Source organism: Carettochelys insculpta, chromosome 31 (assembly GCF_033958435.1).
Source record: "Carettochelys insculpta isolate YL-2023 chromosome 31, ASM3395843v1, whole genome shotgun sequence".
Classification (NCBI taxonomy): Eukaryota; Metazoa; Chordata; order Testudines; family Carettochelyidae; genus Carettochelys; species Carettochelys insculpta.
Window position 1 is genome coordinate 8,260,912 of NC_134167.1, and position 27,885 is coordinate 8,288,796.

Sequence of the window (27,885 nt, forward strand, 5' to 3'; positions counted from 1 at the left end):
GGCTGGCCTAGTCACAGACCTTCGGAGGGGAGATGGACTCGGAACAGCAGGAAGGGATGTTGGCAGTGTGGCAGGTCAGAACAACGCCCCTCCATGGCATCAGGAAGCAGCTGCCAAGCCAGAGTCCTCCTGGCTGATGGCATTTTCTGTAGTGTGGATGCTACCCCCAGTGTCCTAGCCAAACTCCATGGGGCAACTCCCATTTACCTCGTTGCGTTTTTCCCAGTCGGGTCAGTCAGGGGCAGGGATTTGCAGCTCTGGTCCTAAATTCTCCACATCATGTTGTTGTGCACTGTGAGGCTGCCTGATGCCCTAGAGGGAAGTGGAGCAGGTCGTTCTCCACCTCACAGGCCCAGTTAATGCCTCTAGAAGTGCTTGGAGACCGCTGCCTACCCAAACGACCGCCTGATGCACTCAGCCAGGGACTGCACCCCCTGGATTCCAGACCCAGAAGGGACCACTGTGATCAACTTCTCCCAGGGTGTGCATTGGGTGGGGGTCCCCTCAGGGGAGAGGTGTGAAATTTCACAAGCAGGGGGCACAGTACGATCGGCCGCTGGGTCTTAGGCTCAGCCCTCTCATTAAAACTGCTGAAATCTGTTACAATTTTTATGGCTGTGTACTCACATTTCTATCCTGATCAATAAAGCATTTACATGCTACATTCTTATTTTCTTACATGTACTGAAAGTACGGGGGGTTTTTTTATATGAAGATCACCAAAATTTCTGTCCGTTTGGATGACATTAGACAGGTGGAGGAAGGGGTCCCTGCTAATTGCAGGGACAAAAACTGGGGCCCAATTTAAAAAGTTTGCTCACCCCTGAACAGCTCTGACTTCCTGCAGGAGCCAGGCTAGAGAATGTGCCTAGAATAATTCTTAGAACGGGGCTTTCAGGAAAACTCCCAACTAGTCTTAAAAATTGCCAGTGACAGACAACCTACCCCAGTCCTTGGTGTCTCCATCGCTGGAGATATTAAAGAGCAGGCTAGCTAGACATCTATTGGCGATGATCTGGACGGTGCTTGGTCCTGCAGGGGACTGGAGTCGATGACCTCTTGAGGTCCCTTCCAGGTCTATGATTAAACTGTTTCACTGGTTCACTGCGCTCCCATTATGAATCTTATTTCTCTAAGTATCAGTGCGTTCCCCGTTATGAACCTTATTTCTTTAAGTATCAGATAGGTAGCTGAGTCAGTCTGACTGAGATTCCCTCTTTATACCCTCCTCTCAAACCACCCCCCACTCATGCCTCTGACGAAGTGGGTCTCTGCCAACGAAAGCTTATGCTCCAAAGTATCTGTTAGTCGATAAGGTGCCACAGGACTTCTTGTTGTTTTTGAAGATACAGACTAACTTGGCTAACTCTCTGACATTTGTACTCTACATACTATCACACAGTAATACAAGGTGAGTTGGTAGATACAGATAGAGATACACTCCCTCTCAGAACAAAAAGCAGTCAAGTAGCACTTTAAAGACTAGCAAAATAGTTTATTAGGTGAGCTTTCGTGGGACAGACCCACTTCTTCAGACCATAGCCAGACCAGAACAGACTCGATATTTAAGACACAGAGAACCAAAACCAGTAAGCAAGGAGGACAAATCAGAAAAAGATAATCAAGGTGAGCAAATCAGAGTGGAGGGGTGGCGGGGGAAGATCAAGAATTGTTGATCTTCTTGATTAATTCTTGATCTTCCCCCCCACCCCTCCACTCTCTGATTTGCTCACCTTGATTATCTTTTTCTGATTTGTCCTCCTTGCTTACTGGTTTTGGTTCTCTGTGTCTTAAATATCGAGTCTGTTCTGGTCTGGCTATGGTCTGAAGAAGTGGGTCTGTCCCACGAAAGCTCACCTAATAAACTATTTTGCTAGTCTTTAAAGTGCTACTTGACTGCTTTTTGTTTTGATAGTGTATAAACTAGCACGGCTTACTCTCTGTTACTATTCAACATGCAAGACACTCCCTCTCAGGGGTGTCTTCTTTTTGGAAAGGTCAAATATGGTAGCCCTAGTTAAATAAAAACAACTTTTCATTGCAAATATACAGTATTTCAGCTGCATTATGGGTTAAATAGGCTTTGGCAGGCTAGCCTGGGAACTTTACTACCATTGATAACATTGTTTCTGTGGGAAAATGTGTTCTGAGTTGCAAACAACCAACTACAAGCAAACTTTGGGAACACACCCCAGTCATTAGTTGGGTATCTCCTGTACAGAGGTAAAATTTAAAATCATGTTACTGACTATAACTCTGCAAATGCAGCCACCTCGCAGCCCTTCAGTGGGCTAAACCAATAGCTCCCAACCTGGGGTCCATGAGGGTATGGCAGGGGGCCCATGAAAAAAAACAAAAAATTAAAATGATAATAGAAAATGAGTTTTAAATAAATAGCAAAAGTTACACTCTATTATTATCTTTAAATTAAATATCTTCCAGGAATGTTATTAATCGCTGCCTGAAAATCTATGGTGTGGCTTCCTTTTTCAGTAAATGAAGTGTACATAGTGGTTCGAACTGGCTGTGATGGGGGTTGGCAAACCATTTTGGGGGTAAGTGAGGGTCCACGAACAGTTTGGGAGTGGTTGGAGGGGGGGGGTCCACATACAGTGTGTGCGTAGGGGTCCACACTAGTGAAAAAGTTGGGAACCACTGGGCTAAACCAAAACAGAGGAGAATGCCAAATCCCTTCCTTTTTGGAATCCCAAGTCTGGGGATGTAACCTGAGCTTCTGGAGGGAGGGTGCTTCATTCCTGGGCCAGGGGCTGCTAGGAAGGGAGTGACAGCCAGAGGGGAAACCTAACATCCCTGGCTAGATGAGAGGCAACTCTAGTAGAGGAGGAACGTGCAATTGCTTTGAAAGCAGTCTGAAGAGTAGATGCATGATGTAACGTCCCCAGCGCGCCGCAGGTTTTATTACTTTGAAACCGAACGAAGCACTGAGTTTAGTCTGGCAAGTTCAGGCCAGATGGTTCACGTCACAAAGTTCATAGAGCTGTTGTTAGTCTTCCAAAGAGTTGGCCCCTTTCACCGGGAGGGGAAGGGGAGACAAATAATTTCATCGCAAGTAAAATGTTCATTGCCCCCCATTTTAACGGGAGGGAGAGGAGAAAACTGTTGGCAGCAGGTTAAAGAGGCCAGAGCCGTGGGAGAGACACAGGGTAAGAGAGTTGACGGAAGGGAGCCGCGCAGATTAACCTTTAGCCTTCAGTATTCAGCCAGACTCTCAATAGAGCTCTTTTTTACAAAGGATTTTGCATGCAAATGGCCCTGGGCCAGACTAGGCCATCGGAAAGCAGAAATTCTGCATTCAGCCCTCACCAGCCCCGCAAACTGCTGTGTTTGCCAGAGTGATTGCAATAAAGCAGCCAACAAAGAGATGCAGGGAACAATAAAGAGCTGAATGGCTTAGATCAGCAGGTCCTCTCGCCGGTTGCCATGGCGACCCCACCAGGGCTTACTAAAGGTATTTCCTGAAGAGAGCCCAACAGCTCTGCTAATCCCAACAGGAAGCACTTACCAGGGGACCTGGGGATTGGCTTCTTTCTCATTTCAAAAGTTTCTCTCCCTGTATTTTGGGGTAATTTTTTTGGCCTTTCCTTGGGCGGCCTGGGGGTGTGCTGGGGAGGGGGTCCAGTGCAGCGCACAAGACGCTGCCCAAACAACCACCCCCCCGTCCCCAAGTTTCTGTGGTTAGAACTGCTAGGGTCATAAATGCCAATGCACCACTGCAGCTGGGGGAGGGGGCTGTTGTTCTCCGGTCCCCTTCCATGCACAAGCCTCTTTCAGTCCCAAACTCTCTGGCCATCGTCGAAGCTGCACTGCACAGCTCCAGCCCCTGGCGAACTTCGCAGAGGAGCAACCGCTTACGCGGTGCGGAGCGCAAGCACAGAAGCTACTGACACCCCCTCCCCCGTGAAAGGGACCACTTGAAATCTAGGGTCTTTTCTCACGGGGGGCAAGGGAAGGAAGACATGGACCCCACAGGCAGCAGCCCCACTCTGGGCAAAGCAACAGCAGCTCGGTGTGGGACGCACGTCTGGCTCACATGTAATACTGATGTGGAGGAGCAAGTACCCCTAAGTCTCTGCTCCGTGGTGCTGTGTCGTGCTGTCCAGGCTGCTGCAAGGCGGCTGATGTTCTGACTCGGGGGGGTGGAGAGAGGCGGTGGGGAAAGCTGTGAGGTGGAAGCGAAGCCCGTCGTGCATGGCGGCACGCAGGGGGAGCTGCCCTTAGACAAAAAACAAGCAGTCCTGCAGCACCTCAAAGACTAACGAATTTATTTCTTAGGTAATGAGCTTTCGTGGGTAAGAAGTAGGTCTTAACCATGAAATTCACTACCTAATAAACAGATTTGTTAAGTCTTTAAGGTGCTACAGTTTTTGTGAAACTACAGACTAACACAGCCAACCCTCTGAGACTTTAGAGTTAGCTACGCTGATCCCCCTCCCCTGCCCCAGGGCTTTACTACAGCTCAGGCCCCTCCCAGGGCTCCCTCTCAGGTCCATAGGCTTTTCCACCCTGGCAAGCCTGGCGGTGCCTCCCCAGCTCCTCTTTGGCCAAAAGCAAAGTCAGGCGAGAGCCAGGGGCCACCTGAACCAGTGGAGAGGCTGGCCCTGATCCCACAGCAGAATCTGTGTGAACCCCAGCAGGCTGAGGGCTCTGGCCCAAAACTCATTTCCAGTGGGGACTCTGGTCCCACAGACTGGTACGTCATGGTGACATGGCAAGGAATGCACAAACTGTGCGTTCAGGACACCTCAGGGCTCTTCCGCTGCCTCGGATGGGAGCTGCTCTTCCGCACTTTCTCAGCCCTGCTCCAGGGCCAGTCCCTTTGCTTGAGATTCCCCAGCATGAACAGAACCCACCTATGGAGCCCCAGACAAGACAATCAAGTCCCCACCTTCTCCTGTTGCAGCATTTTCCCCACCCAGGGCCTCACCGCAATTCAAGGATGCTCATTCACTCAGCTGCGTGATGTCCCAAGTGGGGACCTGATGCTGAAATGCTGCTGCCTCTGGGCAGGAACGTGGCAGCTGTTAGTACATTAGACCCAGAAGATGGTATATGATTGGAAGTTAAAAAATCTTCATAAAATCACTGCGCCTTGTCACAGTGATCTGTGGCAGCTCCCTATTTCTGCTCTGGGAGGGACTGTCAACACATTTCCCAGGGGACAGGAAGGTAATATACTTGTCCTCCTGGGATTCCTACATTTTGCATGAGACGAAGCAGCATTTAATTAACGGGCACCTTTGCATCTTTGCAAAGCCAGCTGGACTCAACCTGTGCTGTTCTCCTGGGAGGCAAGCATCATCCTTCCACCCAGTGCACATCTCTCCATCTGCTGCAACCTTCAACATCCACGACTCTCACTTTCACAGCAAACCCTGGCTGGGCTGTTTGTTCCTCTCCCTTTGTGCGCTTGCTCTAGTCCTGACCAGCAGGAGCCATCTGAGAGATCCTGGAGATGGATACTTCTTAGTGCATTTTATTCATGGCATTCTGTGTTCTCCTGATGTTTATATTGGACAGTGGCAAAGAGCTGCATCAAGGTGTCCTCCCACACTGCTGCACATCATGGTAGGTGGGATCCTGCGACAGGAATGTTGCTTAAGGAGGGAGGGAGGCCAGCACTCACTCCTAACATAGGGCACAAACCTTGAAGATCTGCCTGTTCCCAGCAGCACAGTCTCCAACCCTCCTCCTCATTTGGGTGTGAATGAAAAAGCCACCCAGCCTGCTCACACCGGAGGGGCATTTCGGAAGGGAAGGAACCACGCAGCTGGTACTTGCAAATGGCGGAACTTTACATAACAAACAGACCGGAGCAAGTTCCCAATGCACCTGGACAGGCGTAAAAAGGAAGCAATTCAAAGCTGATCATTAAGCCAAGAGGCCTGTGAAAGGGAGATGGGGCAGCAGAGGAAATTTCAGTCAGGGGAGACCATGCAACCAAGGCAGAGATGGGATTCCATCCAAGCTTCAGAATCTAGCGAACCCAGCCCTCAACCCTGGGTCCCATCGCCAGCTGAACAATGAAATTAGCCCAAAGGAAAAAGCCAAGTAGTAACCAAGGCAGGGTAGGGGAGGATCAGTGATAAAAAAAAACCTTGAGGCAACTCCAATCCATTTCCAAAAGCAAAGCACCCCCTGTCCTGGGGCTGGGCTCTGACTGCAGCCCCACAGAAAGCAGGGCCCTGGGACTTCTTTCTGGGCATTTCTGGAGTCGGGGAGGACACTCTGCTATTTGCTGTTGCAATTTATAAGGGTTTAAAATTAATTGCTTGTAGCAGGTGCTCTCCGGTCCATGCACGCGCCATCAATCCCCTTTGCATCTCTGACTCATTGCCCCCAGAGGGCAGAGAGGCGCTGGGGCACTGATTCACAGCCGCAGGCACTCTGTTGCAAACACCAAGAGTCTGGGAGGAGGAGACAAGTGAAATCCCTGGAAACTCTCCAGCCCAACGCAGTTTCGGTCTCGTGTTCTCCCTTCCTTGGAAGCACAAGAGAAGCCAGTTGCAGTAGGTCCAGCTTGCCCAGGTTTCCTCGCTTGCCAGCCCTGGCTAGACCAGGCTATCCTGGGACAAGGGCAGGAAAAGGAAGAGTGCCTTCAGTGGTGCTGCTCTGGGATCTGGGTGGGTCTGCACACAGAGCTGGACCCTTCACCTTTTTCTCACAACTCTCCTTTCCTGCTTCCTCAGTGAAGGGCCGGTTTGTCAGAGAGGGTGGGATGCAAGCTGCAGGCACCCCGCTCACGCCAGACAGGCGGAGGGAAGCGAAGCACAGGTGAAAGCTATTTCCCAGGATCCGTCTCCTGGGTGCACATTATCCTGGTATTTCTCAAACGTGGGGAGCAGAGGGGTGAGATGCAGCCCAGCTACTAACTGGATTTCACTGCATCCTGAATGCTTTGATTTCATTAACATCCCACAAACCCCAGCTGTCCCCCAGCTAATGTCAGAGAGGCGGCCCGGTGTGACTGCACAGCAGTGAGCTCGGTGCCCTGGAGGTAGCAGGCTCTCTCTGGAATGCTGGTAATGGTTCAGCTAGCTGGCAGCATCCCTTTCTGATACAGCCTCTCCTATTCATTTCCAGGGCACTGAAGTGCCTCCTGTCCCCTGCAGCCTGCTGCATGGGCAGTGGGGGTGCCCCAGCCACTCTGAGGGCTCTGTCTCCAGAGCCTGGCTTGCCATTGTCTTCCCTCCCAGCACAGGAGGCTCTGCTGCAGGGCAGAGGAACTTTTGCCGTTGTTTGTAAGACTCCAGTGAGGAGCTGCTAGGATAAACCTGATCCCTCTGCCCGCCCCCCGGGGGAACTGCACGTTGTAAAAACAGTGCCCCAGCTGCTAAATATGATCTCTGACCTCTGGCCATGCACTGCGCGATAATGGCTCCCCCCACTCATCTACCCCTGAGCTCAGCAATTAATCACAGCACCAGACACAAACCATCATTCACTACATCCTGCTTGGACTGGCCTGAAATAGCTGGTAGAGTTCTGCTGGGCTCAGAAACACCTCCCAGCCCAGACACTGGGGCAAAGGGAAACCCAACCAGCTACCCCAGCCAGCCAGGAGAGCTAACACTGGGAGTCACTCTTCTCTGTCGCAGGGCATACCCGGGACAACTCCACAATGCCCCTGTGCTCTCTGCAATTTGCACCAGTGTGAGAAGGGTGAGCATGACCCACACGAAGAGCAGCGCATGCCGGCCCAAAGCAACAGAAAAATCCCCCAACTACTTAGCCACGGAAGGGAGCCAGCTGTGGACAGGCCCGTAAGTGCCCGGCACTCAACTCCAGCGGATCTGTGCCAGACTCTGCCTGTGAGCATCCACTCTCCTGTGAATTCCTTCCAGCCTATTGCCTTTGGGGGTCTGGCTGGCAGGGTGGGAATGAAACTAATGGGAAAGAGATGTCAGGAGAGGACAACAGAGAGCCAAAAACCCACCTAGAAGGCACAGCAGGCAGACAGTTCACATGAGCACCATGGGCACCATCCCAGAACATGTGATGCCACAGCCCTCCCCTGGGGAGGGCCAGAGGGTGGGGCAGGTGTAGTGTTTCCTGTAAGCCAAGTACTTGGGCAGCCGCTCAGGAGCAATTTCAAGCTGTCCAGCCGATGAGCAGAGCACCCACAGCCAGGTTTTGTGTTTCTGTTGGTGGTGCACATTCCCACATGCCTCGGTGAATGGAAATTTATTCCACACATGGATGGAAAAAATTAGAAGTAAGATGGGGTGGTGGAGGTGGGGATGCAGGGGGAAGCTGCCTGGTATTGCTTACAGTTCCCGCTGCATGAGGTAAGGGCTGCCCTATCGCACAGCGGACAACCAGACAACTTCGGTTCCCATGGGTGCTGTCTGGCCCTAGAGCAATCCTTCACCTAAGCCCCAATAGACCGGCCATCCCGCTGCTCTGTGTCACCCATCACCGGAGGCTGGAACTGCAGAGTTAAGGAACAGAGCTTATGGGAAATGTATCTATGGAGGCTCCACCACCTCCCAGCAGGAGCTTCACCGTGGCCTTTCCTGGTGGAGATTATCTACAGCTTCTGCGCTGTGAGCTGCGGGTTCGAGGATGATCTCACTGCCAGGAAAGAAACCTCCTGGCAGGGTAAGAGAGGAGGTGACGAATCTCTGTGCTCAGGCAGCTTCCCAGGGCAGAGAGAGGCAGCAAGGCTGCAAGACTGGCTTCCTCTACCACTGCCCATTGGCAGTCACCAGTGACCAGCCAGCTGAACACTAAGCAGCAATGCTGCCGCAAGCCAGAAGCACCCAGCACACTGCACAGTCAGCTCTCTCAGCAGCCAGCGGCACAGGTACCCAGTGCTTACAGGAGTGGGGAGCTGAGGCCCATCACTAAACTCCTCTCCCTGGCCAGACACGGAGAGGGCAGCACGATTCTTTACAAAGCTCAGCTCCCTTGTTCCTTGAGGAATTGCCTCCCTTGGAACAAATATGAGCCGTGAGGAACACAGAAACCGGAGAGGGGAGGGCGGCCTTTAGGCCCACCTCGGACACAGGGAGCAGACGACCTCAGACCAGGAGCGAAAATGGTGGGTGAGGACAGTGGCATGTCAGGGAAAATAATTCAACCTCTGTGAGCTTCTGCAGGTTTTCACTGAACCTGAAGACAAAGACTGGCTTTGTGAGGGAGAACAAGTCCGCTCGTGGCAGTTCCTGGGTTTTCCCCCATAACTAGGTGCTTAACCAACTCCAAATTTAGGGCACTATAAAAGGCAGTAAGTGCCCATTAAGATTTTATTTTCCTCACATTTTTCAATAAGTGGCAGGAGCCCCGACGAAGGCAGAATTTCATCAGCCTCCAGGAGGAGGGGGGTCAGAGACTTAAAACCCTTTCTCTCCCTCTAAAGCAGAGGCTTCTCTCCCTTGCCTGAGCCCTGGGGACTATTACGTCTCCGTGAAGGGAGTGCCGATGCCTCTAAAGCAGATGTAAACTGAAACCCTAGAAATATAAAAACTGGACTGCAGAAAAGCTGCTTCCCTGGCAGTGAACGGGACCCAAGTGCCGTCACTCGCGGCTCCCCATAAAACACTGCACCAGTTAAAAAGAGCCAGTTCCGTTGCCTGCCTGCTGCCCTGTCATTCACCAATAACACTCACCATTTGCCAGGTACATCCTGCCCTGCCTGGCGGCTTCCTGCAGGGTGAGAGGGCAATGGCTGTGGAGCGCACGGCCGGTGGGCACAGCAAACATGCCTTCCATGGCAGAACAGAGAGGGAAAAATCTCATCCCGGTGAAGGCCCAGCCCAGCTCCACTCACCAGCCCTCACAGCAACTGCTTCACAAAACACAAAACGAGGAGGGAAACGACTGGCCCCTTTCTCCTTCCTGGCCTGTTAACTAAGAACGGGGCAGCTGCCACCAAGGCCTCACACAGAACAGCAGCTCCGCTGCACCCAAAGCCTTCCACAGACTTACTGAGCTGAGCCTCAGTTCTGCCGGGTGGTCACCAGGGATCCTGGTGCCCAGCTTCCAGACACACGCGGGGAACAGCGTGCCCTGCACTAAGCACCAACCCAGCGAGGGAGCTGAGGACAGAACTCAAGGACCTGCTGCCAATGTGCCCTCTAATTTTAATATCCATGTGTGGGATAAACTTTGTTATCTGCACCAAGACACATTCAGATGTACACCACCAATAGAAACACAGGCTGCTGGCTGTGGGACACTCTGCTAAACAAGTGGGCAGCACCCAAATTTCTTCTGGGCGGCCGCCCCAGCACTCAGTTTATAGGGAACCCTGCCTGCTGTTATTTTTTGGACAAATGGGCACCTAAAGTTGGGCTTCAAATCCTCCTGAGGCACCCAAATTACAGGCCTGGTTCTCCAACGCACGCCACAGCTCCCACTTCAGCCAGCAGTTGTTCATCTGTGCCTTTAGCACAGGACACTCTCTCCGCCCAACAGCCACCCTCCTCTGCCCAAAGGGACTGGTGTGGAGGACAGCAAACCTGGCTGTGGCTTCAACCTGGGGGGATAGTGAGCTTGGAGGTGGCTCAGGCTGCTCAAACACCCTCCTGGCAGAGAGTGGCACAAAAGGCCGATAAAACGTATATGCGTGCAGCTCTTCCAGACCCCCTCCTGCCAGCTCTTTCACGGTCTGTTTGCAGTGGGAGCAGGACCCAGCTAGGTACAACCAGCGCCCAGCATGGCACTCACACGGGCAGGGAGAGGGGTTCTCTGTGAACAGCCTCTTAGGGCGTGCCAAAGGACAGCCTCTGCCCCACCACAGGGCTCCTCGCCAAGGTGACTACAACGCAGCTGGCACCTGGAAAGGCTAAAGCCCATTTTTAACTGCTTGCTCTCACTAATGAGTATCTCAAGACAAAAGACCAGACTGGGGCAGGGAGTGGGGAAGAGGAGTCTTCCCTGGAACCCTCACTAAGCTCTGGCCTGACACTGTACTACAACAGCCTGTCTGATTCCTGTCTTCCCAAACCTAGCAAGCTGTCCCAGATGCACCATCAGGGCCTCCCAGCCCCGGGGTGTCAGAACACAGATCATCTCTGGGATGAAGAGCTGCCCAGCACCACCCCTCACACGCCCCTGGAGAGCCCTCTGGGACCTGTCTCCTGGGACAGGCAGCTTTCTAAGCAAAACCCTGTGACTACCAGACAGGAGAGCTCAAGGTCTGCCTGCTTTGGGGTACGTCTGGACTCTGTGCTGAATCAACAGTGGTGGTCTCTGGCTCTAGGGCCAGTCACTACTGTCTGGAAGGTGGTACGTGGATAGGAGGAGCTGTTCAACACCAGGACGCTGGCTCCTTGGAGAGCATCACCCCAAAGAGAAAAGTAAGACCATGACAGCGCACGAGGGTTGGGAGAATCTCTCTTGGCAGCATTCTAGAGCTCAGTGGGACACTTTGGGGCCAGAATCAGTATGCTGGCCAGTGTCCTGTGGCTGGCTCATGTTTTCGGCTGGGATTTGTAAAGCAGCCAAAGGTAGTTAGGCACCCAATTCCTACTGCAATTTGGTGAACAAATCCCAGTCTTTTTTCACCAACACATGGCTCTCTTGAGAGTCCCACACGTTTGAGTCACCCTGACCAGTCCAGTAGTGCTGTATCCCCCTAGGGAGCGATGTGTCTGGACACTCTCCTGCAAACAGGGGCTCTCTTCCCCAGCTCCCAGCTGTGGGCTGCAGGAATTCTGCACTTTATCCCAGGGCATGAGCAGAGCAACCAGCCCCCATGGTAAGCTCGTGAAATGGATGCCAGGTGCACAATACCTTGGGGTTTGGGAGAGAGGGAGGGGAAGAATGAGCCTAAAACACAAGACTGCCCCCACAGAACATTCTCGGGTAATTCAAACCCAGACGCAGTAAGTCAGAGAGCCTGCAAGTTGGTGATCGCTCTGTTTATTCTCTGCCTCGCTGTGGGGAAAACGGCGGCTTTGAAATCCCATAGCGTTACTCGATGTTTGGGGGCTGCCTTCAGCGCCCCGGCTGGCACTGTTCCAAGGCCATTAAGACGTGGCCATTACACCTCAACATGCCACCAGGTTACAGAAAATGACAGGGGTAGAAATGAAACAAAAGCCTCCCAGCCTCACCGGGGAGAGGCATGTTCCCAAGGGGCTCGTTCACAGCTCCTGGCAAGGAGCAGGGGAGGAGCTGCGACCGGTAACAGCAGGGCTGCCTGCAAGCCAAACCCATGAGACGCCCAACAGTAACAAATGCTGATTAGAGACAAGTGGGAAGCTCTAGTTTGGGGAAAACACGCTCTCGTCCCAGGAAAATGCCGCATAGCTGGTGGGAAGAAAGGGCTGTAGCAACAGGCTGAGTTGGCACCAGAATTCCCTCTAATTTGTTCCATCCAAGCATGGAATAAACTTTGTTACGTGCACTGAGGCATGTGCAGATGTGCACACCAATAGAAACACTCACGGACAGCGGTGGGAGCAGTGGGCACACTGCTAATCAGCCAGGCAGCACCTGAATCTCTCCTGGGAGGCCACCCAAGTGTACACTTTACAGAGAACACGGGTTGGCACTCACTCTGATATCACCCAGTGAGTGCTGGCAATGCTTTGGAGTCACTGAATAACCACCAGAGCCTGGGCCTTAGGCTGCACCTGGGGCTTTTGCAAAAGCCAGGAAGTCATCCAACCCTGCTGACACACAAGCAACAGGCAACCTTCACCAGTTCCCCCAACACATGCTGTGTCTTGGAATGCTGCTTTCACCACGTACACTAATGGCCAGCAGAGATCAGACCAAGCACCCACCATTCATGGCACGTAGGGCTTCGGCCAGAGCTTTAGTGGAGCTCTCAGGTGACGAAAGTCTAGTGTGTTCCCCTGCAGGATCCTGCGTCCACGTCCTCCCCATGATGCTACGACCACAAGTCAGTAAGTCACTTCCCACAAGCGATTCCAACATCTCAACACAGACTCCCTGGCATTCAACCTGGACTCCCCAACATCCTTACAGACCTAGTACCTGTCTTGTTGGAAGTCACCACACTGATCTCCAACTTCAGCTCTTCAAAATGAGGACAAAGACTGCCGTGAAACAGAATCAGCTCTCCCGCAGACAAGGTGGAACCCCTATCAGCTTTGAAACAACCCCAGCAACATTTTTCATTGCACACTTCTTGTCCCCCTCTGATGAGACACGGCTTTTTCCAAAAAGTTTCTTCTGAACTGCAAAGTTCCTTGGGCATTACCTACCACTTGCTAGCCAGCACTCGCCGGCAGCTGCTCAGATATTTCGGCAGCTTCTCTGCCAAGGTAAGCTCGTACACCTGAGCACAAGTGCAAACCGTTCACTGCAACGGCCAGCTCACTTGCTCAGCTTGTTCCTACTGCAGGACCTCAAAACAGGCTGTGCTTGTTTCATGGGAGACACCCAATATCTCACAACCATTCAGGAGCAGCCACTCGAAGAAAGGGGGCTGAGAACAGAGGTGCCTCTTATTCCAGTAGCCTGTCCTGAAAAGGGCTCTTTCTGTCACATTTCTATTCATTGGCAGGAGGAGCTCTTGACTCCAGCCAGAACGACTCTAGATGTGAGAGGAGCAGAAGGGTGTGGTACTTACCTTGGTCTGGCAGGGTGGGTGCTGGCCTTGCAGTGCAGAGCGTGGCTGTGACCAGCACAGCCCAAAAGAGGAGGCACCTCCAGGTAAACATCCCAGTTCTACTGCTACTGGTTGGCAACTGGGCTCCAGATCTCCATGGGGACTCAGGTTTAGACTGCCGGCCGGCTGGCTGGGGCTCCCTTAATCTTCTCTTCCAAACTTCCAGTTCCTCCAAACTGTCAACCAGGAAACAAGAGGAGTTAGATCAGGAGTAACTCAGGCCCATGCACAGCCACAACCAGCAAACATGGCACATCCTCTAACAGAAAAGCACTAGACATGGATTTTTTTTTTTAAATTGCTCACAGTGTTAAAACCTATTGGGTAAGTCACTGTTCTCAACCAGTACATTTCCCACTGGTTGCGCGAGGCTGCGGGGGCTCTGCACCAAAGTGCCTTGGGCTCTTTGTAATAAAAAACATCAGACTGCCAGAACCACAACGGTTTGCTGAAAGGGTGGGTTTGGACAATTCATTTCAAAGAAATACCGAGGAAAGCTCCAAAAACCCTGTCAAAATGTCAAGTTTCTGCATTTGCTACATGGAAAGTTCTGATGTTTCCTTCGGAAGCACCCAAGTTTAAAAAGTCCTGCCTTTTACCGTCTCCCAGGATCCTTTTCTTCTACAGCATCTGTCATCCCAAAGCAACTGAGGCCCTTCAGAAGTTTACCCAAATATATCTGCACCCAGCACTTGGTGCAACACAAGGGACCACAGGAATGCTATCCAGCATGAAACACAATGAATCCCACTGCATCCCAGTGGCTACTACAGAACAGTGCCACCCATCAATAGCAGGGGTGGCCAACCCATTAGGGACTAAGAGCCTCAGAGAGAGCACAAAGAGCCACGTATTATATATTTATCAATAGATGAATAAAAATAAATATATAATACATGGCTCAATGCCCTCCCACTTCCCCAGAGCCAGGCACCCCCAGCCCCCCACTCAAACTTGATGCTGGCCACTCACTTCTGCCACCAAGCGCTGGGGCGTGTGTGCAGAACAGCGGTTGGCACTCCCAGGGCGCAGCTCTGAGGAGCAGCCGCGTCTAATGGCTCAAAGAGCCGCATACAGCTTGACAGCCACAGGTTGGCCAGCCCTGCTCAACAGTCTCACGCTCTCATCAGGTACATGGTGGGTGGGGGGAGATATGTGTGCACACGTACACCTATTTAAATAACAATCAAATTTATCCAAACTCCTCTTATGAATTAGCCCAAACCACACAAACTATACTCCCGCTTCTGCGCGGCTGAAGGAGAGTCTGCCGCATTCAGCTCTGTGAACAAAGGTTTTGCAGTACAACCCATCAAGGCCCTTCCCAATTTGCCCAGACACACGTGCGCTCTCCCAGCAAATGACATTTTATCCCACTGAGAGACTGCCTGGCTTGTCGTAAAGAAACGGAGAACTTCGGGGTCTGACGTCCATGCTTTAGTCTCCAGCTCACTTGAATTGGCAAGCCCAGACTTCTGGAAACGGAGAGTTCATTTGCATTCATTAGCATTTTTCCTCCTAACCTAAGGTTAACATGTGCAGAAGACGTCTCATCTCGCAGCACAGAGGTGGGAAGCACGGTTTAGAGAGACCAGGACTAAGAATCCTTTACCCATTTTGATTCCAAAATGAAACACACACCTAAAGTAACCACATTAAAGCCAACAGCTAGAGCCAAGCCAAATGATGCCAAGGGAAGTGGAAATCTGCCTAGACAAAGCTGTGTGCAGTGCATCTGGGCCGCTGTGCGGCTCAATGCAGGTTCAGTCACTGTATTCAGACTAAACCCCGTTCAGAACTGCTGTGAATGAGCGCAGCTCCCGGGAAACCATCAGCTTCACACATACAGAATGGGAAGCGACTGTCTAGGAAGGAGTACTGCAGAAAGGGATCTAGGGGTCAGAGTGGACCACAAGATAAATGAGTCAACAGCGTGATGCTGTTGCAAAAAAGCCAGCATGTTTCTGGGATGCATTAGCAGGAGTGTGGTGAGCAAGACATGAGAAGTCATTCTTCCGCTCTACTTTGTGCTGATTAGGAGCTTGGGCATTTCAAGAAAGATGCAGAGAACTTGGAGAAAGTCCAGAGAAGAGCAACAAAAACGATTAAAGGACTAGAGAACATGAGCTATGAGGGAAGACTGAAAGAACTGGGATTGTTTAGTTTAGAAAAGAGATGGCAAAGCCCTGCCTCATAAGCGCTATCCTTGACTTTGCATGGCATAAAAAACAAGGGCCTCCCTTGCATTCTCACCCCAATTCAAGAAAGATGTGGAGAAATTAGAGAAGGTCCAGAGAAGAGCAACTAGAACGATAAAAGGTCTGGAGAACATGACTTATGAAGAAAGGCTGAAAGAATTGGGCTTGTTTAGCTTGGAAAAAAGAAGATTGAGGGGGGACATGATAGCGGTTTTCAGATATCTTAAAGGGTGTCATAAGGGGGAGGGAGAAAACTTGTTCTTCTTGGCCTCTGAGGAGAGAACAAGAGGCAATGGACTTAAGGTGCAGCAAGGGAAGTTTAGGTTGGACATTAGGAAAAAGTTCCTAACTGTCAGGGTGGTCAAGTACTGGAATAAGTTGCCAAGGGAGGCTGTGGAGTCTCCCTCGCTGGAGATATTTAAGAACAGATTAGATAGATGTCTATCAGGGATGGTGTAGATAGTGGTCGGTCCTGCCGTCGGGGCAGGGGACTGGACTCGATGGCCTCTCGAGGCCCCTTCCGGTCCTAGTGTTCTATGATTCTATGATAACTGCTCCCCAACATTGTAGTTGGCTGTAAGAGTCTCCATCTCCTGTCCTAAAACATCAGGTCATTCTAAACAGCTCCTGGTTCTGGCCCCTGATGTGGCTGCCATTCAGTCCAGAGTACAGTCACGTCTCCGTATCTTACCCACCACTCTGGTGGGTGGGAGTGGCAGACTTCATTAACGATTGCAAAGGAGCTTGAGATCAGGGGCTGGAATGCGCTGTAGCTGTAGAACTCTTATTAGGGTGATGGTATTGATACTTTTCTGAAGATTAAAATGATTAACGGTCTTGAAAACGTGAGGGAAGCCTGAAAGAACTGCTTCTGTTTCATTTGGAAAAGAGAAGGCTGAAAGGGGACATAAGAGCAGCTGTCAGGTACCTAGAAGGATGTTGCAAGGAGGAGGGTGAAAAATTATTCTCCTTGGCCTCTGAAAATGGGACAAGAAGCCATGGGCTTAAACTGCAGCAAGGGAGGCTTAGGGAAAATTTCCTAACTGTCAGGGTGGTTAAGCCCTGGAATAAATTGCGTAGGGATGTTGCAGGATCTCCATCAGCGGAGATGTTTAAGAACAAGTTGGATAAATACCTAACAGGGATGATCAAGATGGTGCTTGGTCCTGCCGTGAGGACACGGGGCTGGACTTGATGACCTCTTGAGGTCCCTTCCAGTTCTAGTGTTCTATGATTCTACGCATCCCACTCACTAGCGTACATTGCCCATCGCTGCTCAAGGCAGTAGAAAATAGCTGGAATGAAAGCTGCCATTTTTCCTAGCTGAACTTTTAAAAAAAAATTCTGTAGCTGGGGCTCTGTGCTTTTGGGCCCACAAAATCCTGAGATTGGCTCCCAAAGGCAGTCCTGCCCTGCAAGGTGGGGGGTATCGATATGGGCACTTGGATGGCAAACACCAGCGCCCGACAGACAAATGCCAGCTTTATCTCTGTGCACCAGCGTGCTCAGGCGCCACACAGCAAGCCTTAAAATAGTTTACTGAATGTTAACAATGTACCCAGGACTGAGGAGAGGGAGGGAATTCTTTGTGGAAAAAAAGAGAAGTCTTTGGTATTTCTGGGCATTATTTTCCATCTCCAAGTGGTTTTGTTTAGCAAGCAAACACGCTGCTCGGAACATGTCCTAATGTGGGATGTCCTTGCAAAAGCCTCTCCTGCGTACAGAGCTTTGCCAAGGCCTTTGCAGTGAGAAGGTAGCAGAGCTATTAGCAACTCCTCCTTCAAAGTGAGTCAGTGCTGGCACAGGGCCCCACAAAATTCCCCTCCTCGTACACCTCAGAGATGGCTCATTTCAGCTGAGTCAAGGAGACCTGCTTCCTACTGAGCTCACTGGGACCCTATTTCCATGGAGAATGTCCAGAATCAGTCACTAGCAGTGATCTGGCCCCTGACTGATGCTGAGAGAAGCCACAGAAAACAATTAACAACTCTGCTCAGCGAACGGGAAAGGAAGTGCCCTGTTGGAGTAGGAGGAAAGCACTGGAAAGCAGAAGTAGCCTCAGGCAAACAGAGGTAGATGCACAAAGGGACAGGAGAAGGCCCCTTCTATGGGGGCTTAACCAAACATCCCACCTAGCGCAATCAAACTCAGCTCTGAAAAGCAACTGCATGGCCAGAGTCAAGGACTTTATAGGGAGGGGCAAGACTGGGACTTAACCGTCTTGCACTTGCCTTTGTAAAGCCCTTTCCAAAGGACTTGTGCTGAGCTGCCACACCCCACCCCCAGCAGGAACAGAGCTTTGCTGCAGAAGTGTCTACCTTCCACAGACACATCCCCTCTCTTACCACCTCCCACGTCCATTCTGTGCTGAAGCCTAGGGCACACAAGGTGAGAAAGCCGGGTGAGCCTGTGTACCTGTACCACCAAAGATGTGACTCTTCTTGGTGTTTGCACAGCTTTACTATAAATCTGACCAGCAAATGGTTCATTCCCAAGGGCTGGGGCGCAAACAGGACTGCCCTTCAGCTCCTTCTAGCGTGTGGGACTCAGTGCAGTCCCAGTTCTATCCTTCCTGGTGCACACTGCAGCGCTTTTCTTTTTCAGGAGAAGATTTTGACCATTAAAATGGAAATGCTATGAGAGAAGCCATCCCTAAGAGCCCCTGAAATACGGGGCTGCACAGGCTACAATTATAACTGGCCAATTACACCTACTCTTCTATTTAAAACTGCTGACGGATCGCGTGTGTGTCCATGTGCCCTCCCACACCAGGATGCCCTCACTACAGCAGAATCACTGTGCATGCAAACCCAGTGACCTGTGCACAGCCGCCCTGGCAGAATCACACACATTGCACATTCACACACACACACACCCATTCACTCACCGTCACACCTTCTCACTTCTTGAAGGCCTCGGAGGGCCACCACCTCCTCCCACGTACAGACAATGGATGGGCGAACTTCAAAAGGTTCCCTGCTTAGACCTACAGATCTAGTTTCATATAATGCCCCCCTAACCACTGTGTCTGTTAAATCATCCAACTCCCCGCCAAATTTTATCTAATCACCTTGAATCCTCCAAACTGAGCTGGAAATTTCAAGGGAGCGGGCTCAGCACACAAAGGGCACTCCCATCTTGGTGGTGCTAAACACAGAGCTAATGTACATTTTTCTGCATGTTTCAGGGCGGGAAGTGTGAACGCTACAAAGCATTCTAACTTCACCAAATCTTGTTGGCTCCCTGTTAGCATGCGCACCCTTGGTTCTAAAGGAAAGGACCAGAGGGTATCAAATCAACACCCATACTCTGCTCACAGCCACCCTCAAGCTACACACAGTTGCTTTAAAGGACTCAAATGGTATTTTACCTACACACACATTAACAGTCACCCTGTCCCGCTGTTCCCCAAACACGCTTGTTTCCTTGCCTTTTCAGCCATTCCATCCCTAAGGAATGCAGGTACTGTTGTTTTAGTGACAGAAATCAAATGCCGCAGATAAAACCCAAGGCTGCTTCTGGACTCAATGGGGATGTAAGTTTGGATGCTTGGCCCAGAGGGGCTGTGTTTGCTATACACCAGTCAGGGGCAACCTGCGGCGTAAGGGCTGCATGCAGCCCACTGGGGTTCTGTGTGGGCCCACAAGGCATTTTGTTCACTGATGCCGATGAGTCTGACGGTTTCCCTGCGCGCAGGCTATTTTTCCTGCTGGTATTATGAAAATGGCATGCACAAGAAGCAAAGGCACGGAAAGGGAGATGCGTGCCGACTGCACACTGACTGTGAGAGCCGTGTGCTCCCTCTGCAGCCAATCACAGGGCTGCCGTGGTTCCACCTGCACGCCCCACAGACTGCAGCTACACTGCACAGTTAGCAAAACTATGGTACCGTGGGAAACTGCCTTGGTTACAACCATCTTGCAGCCCACTGAGATGAAGGGGGGCTGCTCACATAGCCCACACACTAGCCTAGGTTGCCCACGGCTGCTCCACGCAAACCTGGAACATGCCCACTGGAGGCCTCAAAAGGACAGGTGAATTGTCACAGGAAGAGGCGAGTCCAAGAGGCATCGAGAACCACAGAGGGGCATTAGCATGGGCCTGCTGCAGGTCAGCACAGGTAGGGTGGGAGGATCCTCTCCGAAGGGCTGCAGTCCACTCCCTTCTCTGCTCCCTACGGTTTTCCACTCACTGCTCCTGCCAGTGGCTTTAGAGCCACATGCTCTTTGTAAAGCAGCATGGAAGGGCTGTGGGGAGAGCAACTTAGGGCAGGAAAGCGTAATCACAAAGCCAAATACTGCTCCTTGCCCAAAGGCCCCACCCACTCTCCGTTGCTTGCTCTCCCCCAGCCTTCACTCACTCACTCGCTCACCTGACCAGAGGGCTGGGATACAGGAGCAGGAGAGGGCTCCGGCTGCGGGTACAGGCTCTGGCACTGGGCAAGGCCTGAGGGACTTGGGATGCAGGAAGGAGCTCCAGGGCTGGGCCTGAAGCGTTTGGTATGTGGGAAGGGGTGCCAGGCTGGGACAGGGGGTTGGGGCACAGGTGGAGGTGAAGGCTCTAGGAGGTACTTACCTCTGGTGGCTCCTGAGAAATGGCCAACATGTCCAGTTCTTGGACGCAAGAACGGCCAAGTGGCTCTGCACGTCACTCTCGTCCGCAGGCACCACCCATGGGACCTGCAGCCAGTCGATGCTGCAGAGCTGGCAGTTGGGGTGAGGCACTGCTCGGAGCCCCATAGCTGACCCCAGGGTCATGCCAGCCACGTCTCAGGAGCCACACAGAGCCAGGTAGGGAGGCTGTCAGTCCCATGCCAGCTGGACTTCAATGGCACCATCATCAGTGCTGACCAGAACCACGAGGGTTGTGTTTTGATCATGTGTTCTGTTCGAAAACTGGCCACCCTAGGGAGCCTGGGGGTAATCTTGGGCTGCTGGACATTTCAATATCTCACAGGCACAACTGAGGTTCCCTAGTGCACCAGTACCTGAGACAGGAGTCTGCAGGGGAAAGGAAGCACTCAGCAGTGGAAAAGGAAGGCCAGACACATGGGTGTGTGCCAGCTCTGCTCTCACTGCAGTTTTCCAGTGCCACATGCTCTGGCTTTAACAGAGCCTGTCCCCAGTACAGGTCACATTATGCTGCTGCCATAAAGAGAAAACCATGGGCTGCCCATACACCATTAACAACCAAGACCCGTGGCAACTGATTCACTAACTTTCTGCCGCAGAAGAAATCAGGAAGGGAAGAGGGCAATGGACTGGACAGTTTCACAAAACCAACCACCAACATCCAGCCTTAAGTTGGAATCCAGAAGGGAAAAGGGAAAGAGGGTGTGCAGGAAACACCTGGTGAAGAGACCTGAAGGCAGAGGCTAAAAGACGGGAAACACCTGGTCAGAATGGGAAAAGATCGCCCAGGACAGGGGATGGTGGCGAATAGTTATCAATGGTCTATGCTACCTTTGAGGGAAACTGGGATTCCTCTTTTCTAAGCAGGAACCATGGGAGCTGCTGGGTGCTAAAAGCTGGGCCCACAACAGGAACCTGTATGAAAACGAGAAACTTCCCTCAAAAAGCTCAGCACCGAGCACCACAATGGCAGCCATTCTGGTTAGAGTCCTGGCTCCCGAATGGCCATCCACAGTCCAGCAGGAACCGGCAGGAGTGTAAAGGACTCGGGACAATATTTTCATTCACTGCACAATGACCACTTCGTCCAGCTGCAGACCAAGGGCCAAAACGAATCTCCTCCCACCTCCACCTGCAAGGATGACAGCTACATAGGGATTACTTGGCAATGGGAGACAGAAGGCATGGACCAGAGGGGCTGTGATGGGGAAGCAGGGTTTCCCCTCCCCAACAGAGCATGATGGCAGGAACATGGCTGAGGTACCAGGTGCAAAGTTCGCCTCCCCCAACACTCATAAGGCAAGCAGGTGATTGGGTAATGACTCACCAAACACTGGATGTAACCATCTAACCCCGCTTGAAAATATGCATGGCCTGAGGCGAAACTGCATATTTTTCACTTGAGTCTGACGATAAATAAAGCCTCCACCTCACTGCGAACTAAGAAAACACCACAAAGTGCGGGGGCAGAATTAACCTGAATGACCCCCCTCATGCTTCCCTGCCCTGGACTGCACTCCAGCAAGGAACAGAGTATTTGCTGAAATAAAGAGCAAAAAATGCTAACAGCATCTGGGGGGGGAAATCAGTAATGTTTAAAGCAGACACAGATTTGGAAAAATACATGTTCAAATGTGCAGCATACAGCACTTAACCCTTCATGCAGGAAACCTCTCCTAAATCACATGCACTTTTCTCGCAGTACACTACAATGCAAGGGGCTCTCAACTGCAGGGCTTTGGGGACATGGCAGGGATGATCATGTCGGAGGCAGCCCTCTAGAGAGCTCTGAAGACCTTTTAATATTTTTGAAGCAGCCCCAAACAGGGAGTGCGGTCTAAGACAGGAAAGGAGACAGAGTCAGAATTCACGCCCAGATGACCCCTCATTTCCATTCCCAGCACTGCTACCAACTAGCCCACAGTAAAATCTGAAGCCAACCTCTTCAGAAGCAGCCTCCGTTTTGGGAGCTCCGTGATGGATTGCAGAGCTATTGTGCTCCATGACCTCAGCTGGGTATTGCATCTGAAGAGAATCAGGCCCAGAGGGTCTCAAGCTGGGTAGCCAAAAATCAGAAGGCACTTTCAGAAAATATTGGCTGTAATCTCTCCAGGCTGCACTTGGGGCAAGAGGTACCACTGTGCTGACAAGAGCGTTGAAGGATTGCAATATGCATTCAGCTCCCCGGACAAGGTTGCTGGAGATGGGGAAAGGATAAACTCACTCAATTCCAGCAACTATTTTCCTCCAAGAGATAAAGACAAACACCCGCAAACGAGAAGAAAGAAGGCCTCTAAGGCCAGAACAGAAGGAGACGAGGTTGGCTTACCAAGAATTAGAGCTTCTGCAAGCTGCTCAAAACCCATCTAACCTTTTCAGCAGGTTGGAAGCTACACTGTGATGAGAACGTGAATCAGGGATGCATCAAGCTGGGACTGCAAGCAAAACCGGTTCTACTTCACATTACATTTTTAAACAGATAAATAAGCAGGGGGCTGGAGGGAACAATAAAGTCACCAGCTCTCCTGAAAGCAGGAAGAACTCCCTTCCCAGCTAGGTCAAAAGCAGCCTGGTGCAATATTCTAAAGCAGACTTAACGGTGGAGTAAAACCACAGATTTGTAGTGCCGGTGGTGCAGAGCATGGGAAGAACCTTGCTCTGTCCTTTACCATTCGAGGGCAGAGACAATCTTGGTTTGTTTTAATCCTCTGCAAGCAAGACAATGGGAAGGCATCAGTGCATGCCAGCCACCCCTGAGATTAAGGGAGAAAGTGTTCATGTGGAGGGAAAACAGCCACTAGCCAAAGAAAAACATGAAGACCCATTCTCCTGATCCCTCACCAAAGCCAAGACTTGGCAGAACACCTGTCTCCCTCTTCTCCCCCAGCCTCACCTCTCCAACACTGTCACTTGCACAGAGAACTTTTTAGAGGGGAGAGAATAGTGAGGAAGAAAGAAACTGTATCTGCCCATGAAAATGAATTTTCACTGGTCTGTATATTCAGGACCCTAGAAAACAAATCCCTTCCATGCACACAAGCGTTATTAAAGCAAACAGTCCAATCAAGTCCCTTTTAAGGTTCAATTCACCATAAGGAAACCATATACTCAACTGTAACAATTGCAGTTTAAGGGTACCAATTTATGGCATGCGAGTTACCTCGCTCACCCAATCAGAGAACAGAAACCATGCTCCGTAATTTCAGTAACTAACAACGAAAAAGCTGCCCACCCATTTACAATTGAATATAAAATTCAAATTTTGGGTAGATACATAAGTCATGTAGTTTTGTTTGCATTCCTTGATTGGATGAGCTCTACAACTAACTGATACAGTTACAAAAGTCACAATTGGCTATGAGGTTCAAATCTTTCATGGTGTTGGTTAATTACATCCATCCTCCAATCAGAGAACACAAACACTGTCAAAGAAGCAAACCAACCACCACTATGCAAATTGCTACTAATGAACAGGGATTATTTTCTGGGGGAAAAAAGTGTGAATAATTTGGGAGAAAGAAGAATTGTAGAATCTGATCAGCTACTCATGATGAATTTGTGAATAAAAACTAAAAAAAAATGTGTTGAATATATTATGTGCAGTACTCCTAGCCCTGAGCATTCAAAAATTATGAATCAGTGCGCTCCAAAATCGCAAGATTTTTAAAAATAAACCTTGGGATCTTCAGATTTTCCTTTTTTTTTTTTTGGTGAACTTTCAGGGCTTGTGTTTGTAAGATATTCCAGGTAGCCATTAAGACATTAAGACTAGGAACTTATTTTAAAAACCCCGAAAGCAATTCCATATGTACTATAGCAGGGCTGGAAGTTATACACCAACTATCGTGAACCCAGCTGATTTGGCAAGAATTGGCAGCATTGCTTTCATTTGTTAAGAATTATTCACACAGCTCCAGATATGTTCAATCGTCTACAAAGGTGCATTTCAAAAATACCAAACGGTTTGTTCATGCCCTCACAGCAAAGGCACTTGAAAAGACTTCACAGGGACTGAATTCTCAGTATGATGGGGCTATCTACATCAGGGATTTTTACACTAATGTAGCTACTCAGGGGTGGCACATCTCACCGCGGGGCTCACACCTCACTTTACACCTGCACCTCTTCACTGTAGTTTGCACCAGCATAACAATACTTTCTACACCTATAAAGACAAACAAAGCTCTTGTCAGAACAAAACTCTGGTAAGAAGCTAGGGGAAAGGCCCCTAACATTGAGTGGTGCTGGAATAATGTTTATAGTGTTGGTTTTCAGAGTAATTGAACCAAACTGTAAACTGTACATAAGGAAAACCATTTCAAGAGGGGTGGAGGGGTGGGGGGGAAGCAGCTAGTTCCAGCAGTGCATTTTAAAATGAAACATTGCCCATTTGCAGTGGGCAGCGGTCAAGCATCAGCATCATCAAGGGAACACGCAGGAACCCCTTCTCGCTTTGTTTCTGAAAGAGAGACTGACTGTGTTGGTAGTGGAGGGGTGGAAACTGCAGCTTCAGTGTCCCAAACTGAGGAACTTATGATCCATTAAGTAAGCCAAGCCTCAGGAAAGCAAACTCACACAAGATCAGCCCCCAGATTCAGTTGTAGGCAGAGTTTGGGCAGTCTCAGCTAAAACTGGGTTTACTTCTAGCCACTTCTCACTCCTCTTGAGCAGGGCTAAAGAGAAGGCCAAATTATGCTCAGTGGTGTTACAGGAGTGAGGACAGAGCACTGCTGACATACTTTCGACTCACTAACAAACCTCCTAGAATACAGGGCAATATCTACAGCAGGACCACTTTAATGAGACCCTCCAGCCAGTGCTTCCCCATAGGAGCAATACAGGCTGCAACAAACTTCCGCTTTAGCAAGGGGAAGTATGTAAATAAGACCCAGGCAGGCATCTGCTACACAGGGCATTAGCACCCTGAAAGACTGAGAATCATTCAGATAAGCCAGCTATATCTGGGGTTTCAAATGATTAACGAGACTGCAAAACTATGCTTCACGAGGCTGCTTTTATATCAGCCCCAAATATGGAATAGTCAAGCAAGGAAGGAAAAGCTTTCAGCTACCCTGCCTGAGGTGCGCTGAGTGTTTAAAAAAAACCCACATTCCTAAGACATCCAACTATGCAGCATATCCAGCTCTGAAGTGGGTCCAAGACTGCTGTTTTGTTTTGTGACCATACAGATTAATCCAGTCAACTCTCCGAAACTACGCAGAGGAAATCTGCTAAGGAGGAGAATAAGGAAAGGTTTTGCTTAATGACCATGTCTAGGGAAAGGGCTATTCCATTACACAGACAAAATCAACAGGCTGGAAACCAGAGGAATGTTTTCAAGGCAAAAGAGATTTTCCTCCTCCACTAAACTTTGGACCTCGACAAGCTTTTTTGGCTCAGAAAACCCTGGGCTGTTAAAATGCTGGCCTTATTTTATGTGTTAAGGCAGAGCTCTTTAAGTCCCGTGTGTTGGGTTTCAGTGAGGAAATCCCAGGAATCTTGCCGCTAGCCGAACCCCTAAAACCGGCCTCACTCACACGCCTCAGATCCCAATGTTTTAATGGGAGAATGGAAAAAGGCCATGCATGGCTGGAGGGAAGCAATACAAGGCAGACTCCTTAGGGTAGCATGTGGGGAGCTATCCCTCCAAGGAAGGCCTAGGGAAACTGGCTGCATTGCTCTGAATTGGTCCACACCAGCCCAGGAAGCTGCTGTGGGGTTTGCTGAATTCAGAGAGGAATTTCTCAGTCTCTGGCCTGGCTGTGCAGGCCTGCCAGTAAGCTCACAATAATCAATATGATAAACATTGACCAGGTGTGAACTACCCAGAAAGTTCACGCTAGGCCAAGAAACAAGCGCCCCTGCCCCCTTCTGGGTACTTTTCCATTCAGAGGGTCTCAAGGGCTCCTCATGAAACCAGCCAGTAAGTAGCCTGACTCTCGGGGCTTCTGCCCCCCAACAGCCTTTCCCCATATCCCTCCCTGAAAACTCCATTGCAGGGGCCAGTTTCTAAAGCCCGGCTGCAGAAATGGAGACTCCAGCTCCATGCCGTGGGGTGTCCCTACATCTGGGATGGCCAGAAGCTGGGACTGAGCCCAGGATAAATCCCCCTGTTCATTCCCTCTTGGCTCCAGACACTGGGCTAGATGGAGCCTGGCCTGACCAGTGGCTCCCCTCTCCCCGGTCCCGAGTGCGGAGGCTCTCCTCCGGCTCCGGAAGGGGAGAGTGAGCCCCCAGGGGACTAGCAGCAGCTGGCTCGCCTTTGGGGAAGTCAGGCGCCGCTCCCAGAAGTGTCCCCCCGCACCTCCCAGCGGACGGCAGTAACGGAGGGTCCTGCCAACCCCCGTCCGCGCTTGGGCATTGCTGCGGGTGGGTGGGGGGCAGAGGAGCAGGCGCGAGGCCCGACCTGCAGGCGCCGGCGCGCACCCCTAACCTCGCTCGGGTGGGGCTGGGCTGCTCCCAGCATCGGGCCCGGCCGAGGGGCTCCGAGCAGCCCAGTTCCATGCCCGGAGGCTGCTGCAGCGTCCCCGGCCACCCGGCTCCAGCCACTGCCGAGGAAGGTCCGGCTGCTTTCCCCGCCCCGGGCGCTGTGCGCAGCGGTTCACCGCCAAGCCCCCCGCTGGCGCGCCCCCTCTGACCCACCGCGGTCTCACTCCGCTGCCCCGCCCCCGGCACCAAGTCCCAAAGTTTTCGGAAAGTTTTCCCGCAGCTGCGATGGCGCCTCCCGGGCGGGGCGGGGCGGTAGGCATCGCTTGGCGTCCACTCCCCGGGCTACTCACCGCGCCGGCCGGGCACAGTCCGCGGGGGCCAGTGGGGGAGCGGCCGCCCCAGGCGGGGCCGGTCGCGCTCGGTGCCCCCGGAGCTGCCGCAGAGGTACAATCCCGCTGCTGGGAACAATAGGCGCGGAGCCAGAGCCCGGGCCGGGGCCGGAGGCGCGCAGCCCTCCCGAGCCGCCCCGGCTCACAGCCCCGGCTCCATCTCGCCGAGGGGGCTCCGAGCGCTGTAGATCCGGGCAGGGGCTCGGCCCCCGGGCAGGACACGAGTGGCCCCGGCGCCCCCCGGACGCTGCCGATCCCGGGGGCTGGAAGCCAAGGGGCCCGGGCGAGCTGCGGTGGAGGCGGCGCGCTGCCCGGCTCCGCTCCGTGCGCTCCCTCCTCTCCGGCTGCTGCCCGGTGCCCAGTCCCCAGTGAGCGCGCAGAGCAGCGCTGAGTCCCTCCCCCGCTCCCTGCCAGCCCCTCCTCCGGCCGCCGCACACCCCCCTCCGCTCTCCCCTCCTCCCAGCTCCTCCTCCTCCTCGCCCCGGCCCTCCTTCGCTGCCCCGTCGGCCACCTGCCGGGGCGCGCAGGGCCTGCGGGCGCTTTATCCCTGCCGCCCCAGGCCCGGCTTCTCGGGCTAGCCAGCAGCTGGCAGGGCCTGGCCCGGCCTGGGAGGCTCTCCCCAGTGCGTGGCG

The 27,885-nt window shown here is 51.8% G+C and overlaps 1 protein-coding gene across 2 annotated transcripts in view; it reads right to left on the reverse strand.

Moving 5' to 3' along the window:
* The window catches only part of FGFR1 (fibroblast growth factor receptor 1), a 70,054-nt gene extending 42,707 nt beyond the window's left edge, over nucleotides 1–27,347 (reverse strand). For both annotated transcript variants that reach the window (XM_074981698.1, XM_074981697.1), the window contains exons 1-2: nucleotides 27,215–27,347; nucleotides 13,568–13,782 (exon numbers count right to left, since the gene is read on the reverse strand). In XM_074981698.1, the coding sequence (XP_074837799.1) occupies nucleotides 13,568–13,658 (91 nt within the window). In that variant the 5' untranslated portion in view covers nucleotides 13,659–13,782; nucleotides 27,215–27,347. The remainder of the gene's footprint in view (nucleotides 1–13,567; nucleotides 13,783–27,214) is intronic.
* Nucleotides 27,348–27,885: the final 538 nt, after the last annotated feature.